Source organism: Podarcis vaucheri, assembly GCF_965113315.1.
Source record: "Podarcis vaucheri genome assembly, chromosome: 7".
Classification (NCBI taxonomy): Eukaryota; Metazoa; Chordata; class Lepidosauria; order Squamata; family Lacertidae; genus Podarcis; species Podarcis vaucheri.
Window position 1 is genome coordinate 17,431,874 of NC_138765.1, and position 6,319 is coordinate 17,438,192.

A 6,319-nucleotide genomic window follows, 5' to 3' on the forward strand; every position below is an offset into this window, starting at 1 on the left:
ACACTGAATGAGTGGAATTTTTGGAAAGGATCTCTAATGATGACCAGGATATGCCATTGGCAGAGATGATAGGAATTGTACTCCCAACAACATCTGGAGGGCCACACAGACTCATTTCTGACTTGAGCCACCCAATTAAGAAAATTAGCAATCAGTTTAGGCCCGACGAAAGAAGTGCTTCCTTTTGCACAACAATCCATAGCCACCTTCTAAAACTCACTGCCACAAGGTTGGGTGGTGTGTAGTGCGTTAGATGGAACGAAAGCAGGATTAGATAAATCCTTGTAGGTTTCTGGCTATATCACGAACTCAATGCCAGTAGCTCCATGCTGCCATTCAGGCAGGGGAAAGCCAGGATTTATTGGCAATGGTCCCCAGTGGGATCGGGGGAGCTCACTGCATCCCACTGTGCCGCTCAAGCCCATGTCTGCCAACTTGAAAGGCAGAGTGGGAGCAACCTGGGAGTGTCCTTGCCATGCACAAGCCTCCATCTCTGGCATGATTTGCGGTTGGTTCCTCCATAATTTAGACAATTGGCATGAATCAAGAGCTGCTCCTGGACTGACATATGCTAATAGGCTACAATAGGCTAATAGGCCACTAGCGAGAGCCAGTGTGGTGTAGTGGTTAAGAGTGGTAGTCATGTAATCTGGGGAACCGAGTTTGCGTCTCCGCTCCTCCACATGCAGCTGCTGGGTGACCTTGGGCCAGTCACACTTCTTTGAAGTCTCTCAGCCCCACTCACCTCACAGAGTGTTTGCTGTGGGGGAGGAAGGGAAAGGAGATTGTTAGCCGCTTTGAGACTCCTGAAGCGGAGTGAAAGGCGGGATAGCAAATCCAAACTCTTCTACAATCAATCAGCTGCCAAAAGGACTGGGCTTGGCTTTTTGAAGGTAGCTGAATGTTTTCTTTGAGGCTTGAGAATCCTTACAACAGCCAAGAAAGAAAGGGAGAGGCCAAGGGGCTTTGTGCATTCTTATGCTTTCTTATGGTTTTAACTGTGTGCTGAGGAAGAACTCCAGACCGGAATTTTAATGGCAGAGTTTGGATATGTACTCTGAGTTATTTATGGCTGCGGCTCGTACACTAGTCTGAAAACAGTGGAAGGAATGGAATGTGACTTTGTACCATCCAGATCATGGGTAGCCAAACTAAGGACTGGGCTGGAACCCGCCCAATCGCCTTCTAAATCTGAACCGCAGACAGTCCGGGAATCAGTGTGTTTTTACATGAGTAGAATGTGTCCTTTCATTTAAAATGCATCTCTGGGTTATTTGTGGGGCATAGCAATTCATTCATTTCCATGCAATGACAATATGCTTTTTCTTCTTTGCTTCCTAGTTCTTCCCCAAATTTCTAAATTCCTTTTCATTTCTTTTCCAAATTTTCTCATAATTGTCTTTAAATATGTTAATACTCTTGTCTATCAACTATATTCCCACATATTTAATTTTTGTATGTATATTTATCTCCGTCATCTGCCCCCTTATTTTTTCTGAGGTATTTAACCTCCCCCATTGTCCTAATGGTCCTCTCAAGTGGGGGGGGGGAGGCTCCTCCAAACACAGAGCCACAGCAGAACTTCTCCCATTATATTTGTTATGTCTTCACTCTGATATAATTTTGTTCAGCCTTTACTTTCTTCTTCCAGCCCTTAAGTGTCAACAAGGAACTGAAGGTTCTGAGGTTTCAGACTGTGACAGTGGTTCGGATGCCTGCGTGGTCATCAAGGACGAGAGCACAATGTTTGGTAAGGAAGATGTTGGCCTTGCCTGGTGGCATGTTCCAGTGTTCTAGAGCAGAATTCCCTTTTAAGCTGAGGGCCACATTCTGTTTTGAGGGCCACACACCTGACTGGGCAGGGTCATAAGCAAAAGTGGGCAAAGCAATAAATGTAAATTTTAGCTTGATAGGCTAGGTTCTGCCCACAAACACCCATCTCTCTCTCTATCTTGCATCCAGTCAAGGAAAACAAGAATCATTGTCAGATTTCTTTTTTTTAATTTTTTTTAATTTTCAATGCATAATCATAACAAAAATTACAAACATCGAATCCAAAATAATACTATACAAACAAAAAAGAACGGAACATACAAAAAAAACAACAGAAAAAAAGAAAAGGAAACAAAACAACACTAAACAAAAACGAAAAAGCACACTTGTCAGATTTCAATGACAAATACCAGCCAGGCAAAGACACTCAAGGAGGGTGTAAAACGAAGTTGGTAAGGGGTGTAGATTGGGCCGGTTCTGAAGGGTCAGATACAGAAAGAGGTTTCCTTTGGTCTGCAGTCCTGAGGCTCTTCACCATTGATCTGGAACTTCCAAAGCTTACTTCAGCAAGATGGAGGCGCTTGTACTCCAGCAAGCCATATTCCCTTGGGAGAACTTGGAAAGGATGGAAGGGCATCCTTGGAGTTAGGCAGAGAATGAAGGATTCTGGGGAATGGGCTCTCCTGACCATTTGTCTTTTTTCTCTTCCGGTAAATAGGTGTCAGCTTCAATACAAAATTCTATGACTGTGGAAAAAGAAATTCTTGCGCCAATGCTTTTGCCTTCACCGTAGGAGACGGGAGATATTTGCACCACAGCTCTGCTTGCTGTGCTGAAGATGGGTGCAACAAAGACTTAGAGTGGGGAGGTAAGTCATCACCTGCCCCTCTCTGATATCAGAAGTCCTTTTTATAGTGCGTTCAGGATGATTTGTGCCCATGAGGCTATTGGGCCAGTCACACACAATTCCACTCTCAATACTGTTTGCATGTGCAGAGTTATTGGGCTGGTCATACTGCTTCATTTCCAGTCAATGCACATCCCATTACTTCCTGCTGAAAGCCCATCACCTTTCATGCCACAAATGTCCTGGTTTATTTTCGTCCCACTTCTGTTGCTCCACAGCCCCTCCAGTCAGCAATAATGCAGTAGGAAACACCACAGGACAAATGAAACCAGGAGAAATCCATCACTAATGCAGTGTTATAGTTTGAAGAACATGGTGCACAAATGAACCTGCAATAAAAGTCTGGTGGGGCCTCGGTTTCAGAATAATGAAAACAGCCACAATTTGCTTTTGAAACTTGGCAGGAACAGGGTGGAGTGGAGGAGGTTTTGGTACCTCCACACCTTTCATCCTAACGCAAGACAGGAAAGGTGTCAAACCTGTGTCTCTAGACCTCATTCTTTCATTCTGACAAAGAATATGCTAACAAAGAGCTGGGGGGGAGAGTACTCAGTGGGTGGTTGTGTGAATGCATCAGGAAGGCTGTGGCTGCTGTGTCTGTGTGAAGCAGGCCTGTCAATGATCCAGCGGGGCTCTTCAGCGATTCTTATGTAAAAACTTTCCATATATGACCATTTGCTTCTTTCTTCTTTGCTTCCTAGCTCTTCCAACTACTTGGACTGAGAATGGGTACACTTGTCCAATTGGATGTTATGCTCAGACGGTGAATGATTGTGCGAAAAGACCAGTCTCATGCAGAGATGCTCAAAACAGTTGCATCAATGCAACAGGAAGCTCTGGTAACCCTGAAGGGACTTAGCAAGGGAGGAGGAGGGATTCTGTGGGGTGGGGGGAGCAGGAGGGAGGGGAATGCTGCGTCTGGATGATCCAGAGGTGGACCAACCGTCAGGCAAGATGAGATGACTCAGGTGGCAGAACAAGAGACTTACAGCCCTGACTCTTGGGGAACCATCTTTGAGGATGTTCTCTGGTGCAAGCATCATTGAAATGAACAGGTGCTGTGCCAGAGCATGGTGGGATTGCACCCATGATAAGGTGCTAATGGCATGTGTGCATCGTTCTTTGGAGCGCTAAAGTGTCATGAGTGTGTGATTGAATCTGGGCCCATTCACATAAGTCCTTTTCATTTGAGTAGAACTTGGGACCATTCAATCAAGCTAAATGTTGGAACATTTCAGATGACCAAAAGAAAATATTTCTTTGCCCAGTGCATAGTTAAATGATGGGAATGGGTCCCATGAGATGTAATAATAATAATAATAATAATAATAATAATAATAATAATACCCCACCCTCCCCAGCCAAGGCCTGGCTTAGGGCGGCTAACAATCAATAATAAAAACATGTTGATTAAAATACAATTTAAAAAACAAAATTAAAATACAACATTAAAACATTAGGATGCAGCCTCTTCACAGGAGGAGAAAGGAAAAAGAAAGAGGGGGAGGGAATCAAATTGATTCCAAGCCAAAGGCCAGGTGGAACAACTCTGTCTTACAGGCCCTGCGGAAAGAAATCAGATCCCGCAAAGCCCTGGTCTCATGAGATAGAGCGTTCCACCAGGCCGGAGCCAGTGTTGAGAAGGCCCTGGCTCTGGTTGAGGCTAATCTAACTTCCTTAGGGCCCGGGACCTCTAGGGTGTTGCTCTTTATGGACCTTATGGTCCTCCGTGGGGCATACCAGGAGAGGCGGTCCCGTAGGTACATGATCCTGTAGTGATCATGGCCACCACACTGGATGGCCTTCAAAAATGTATTAGAAATATTTATGAAGGATAAGGCTGTTTTACCAGATGATTCTGAATACTTTGACTGATATGCAGAGTTAGCACACAGCTTGGAGGCTTTCAGCTTCTGAATACTTGTTGGGAGAGGAGGCTTACCTTGATGCAGTCACACAGAGAAACACTTGGTATGGAAGAATAAGTAATATGCTTATTATTGGAAATGCATACTGGGAATGGAGCTGTAGCTGAGGCCTGGTATAGGAAAGAGGCTCAGTTGGAGTCCATGCAAGCCACATTGTAAACATAAAATAGGGCAGTGATGGTTGTGAGAACCAAATATGCCACCTTGAGTTACAAGGGGTAAAGTTGGCGTCCCTTTTTCAGACAGAAGGCGGTTTTTTAAAAAAAAACAAACTGCATCAATAAAAATATAAATAAATTATGCCTATGTTCACTGCCCAGGCTCTTTTGATAGGGAGGGTAGGATATAAATTCAATAACTAAATAAATCCCCTTCTTAGAGGTTAGATGCCAGTGATGGGTGGTGCAGAAAAAAATACCTATTTCGCATGCTCAACATAAAGACATCTTTATGCTCTGAGCGCCGAGCATGATGCCGCATCAGTGGCTCCTGCCAAGCATGAGAGAAGTAGAACTGCAGCCATTGAAGCTGCGTGGCACTCAACCACCTCCTGGTGTCGCACACGTGATGCGCATTGCATGTATGATGTCATAGGCGAGGTGTCCTAGGCCTGTGACATCGTCTGTGTGGTGCGACACTGGGCCCACGCCATGTTAGGCCCAAGCCAGCGCCTCTGGTATAGGATCATTGCCAATAGGCATGGGAGGAGCCCCTGACAAGCAGAGTAAACTGACCCTGGTTTGGTCCCCATCCTCTTCCCTGCTCCATTCTACAAGGGGCAACACTGAGACTCAGGAGGAGGAAGCTGGTGGTCAAGACTGGTTGTGGGGCTGATGGCTGGCAGGTGAGGGGTGGCCGAGGGCAGACTGATGTTGAAGGGGCCATGCCCCATTTGTTCTACTAGAGCAGGCTTCACTAATTCACATCTTGATCAACATGTCTACCTGCAGGTGCCAGGAGGTTCGTCCTGCTGGGTTGCGGAACAAGCAATATGTGCGGTGTAAAGGACTTTGAATTGAAAATTGGAGGAATCCCCTACAAAATGGATGAAATATCGTGCGACACTCCCCCAACTACTGCAAAACCTCCAACTCCTGCATCAGCTACAACTCAAAAATCAGGCGTAACTCAAAAACCAGTCACAAGTACCAAAACAACATCAGAGGCTTGCACTCACCATGTCTTGGGGAAGAATTCCTTCCTTCTTCTTCTACCCAGTATCTCCAGCATTCTCTTCATGAAGTTCCTCTCCTAAACTCTCTCTCCACGCCATTCAGCTAGGCAAAGGAATGGACAAATCTGTTGCATTCCAGTGGTCTTAGGTTTCTCATTTTTTAAAAGAACATTAAATTCAATTCTCTACATTTCTACAGCAATCTGCTTTTTTAAAAAATAAAGCTATTGAAAATCTGTCCATGTTTTAGCTTGAATGTCTCCTGGTTAACACAATTTGTACATGCAGTTTTACCAGCATTGCCTTTTTATAATTTTTTATGATTTTATAAATGTTATTATCATGAATATATGCACTCCCCTCACATAAATCTGCATTAAAAAAACAACTATTGAAAATCCATCCACATTTTAGCATGCATTTCTCCTAATAAACACAATTTGTACTTGCAGTTTGGCTAATATAGGGTTTTGCTAGCATTTCCCCCTAATATAATGCATTTGTATATATGCTAAAAGTAAAGGTAAAGGGACCCCT

At 44.3% G+C, this 6,319-nt stretch overlaps 1 protein-coding gene across 2 annotated transcripts; it reads left to right on the plus strand.

Moving 5' to 3' along the window:
• Positions 1-882: 882 nt before the first annotated feature.
• LOC309537238 (uncharacterized protein) lies at positions 883-6,020 on the plus strand. Of its 2 annotated transcripts, XM_082231943.1 has the most exons (4): positions 883-1,750; positions 2,492-2,641; positions 3,382-3,519; positions 5,559-6,020. In XM_082231943.1, the coding sequence occupies exons 1-4, from the start codon at positions 1,408-1,410 to the stop codon at positions 5,861-5,863; spliced, it is 936 nt and encodes a 311-aa protein (XP_082088069.1). In that variant the 5' UTR covers positions 883-1,407; the 3' UTR covers positions 5,864-6,020. The 2 variants fall into 2 exon arrangements, 1 of the variants encoding a protein (XP_082088069.1); XR_014221815.1 differs by lacking the exons at positions 883-1,750; positions 2,492-2,641; positions 3,382-3,519 and adding an exon at positions 5,212-5,452.
• Positions 6,021-6,319: the final 299 nt, after the last annotated feature.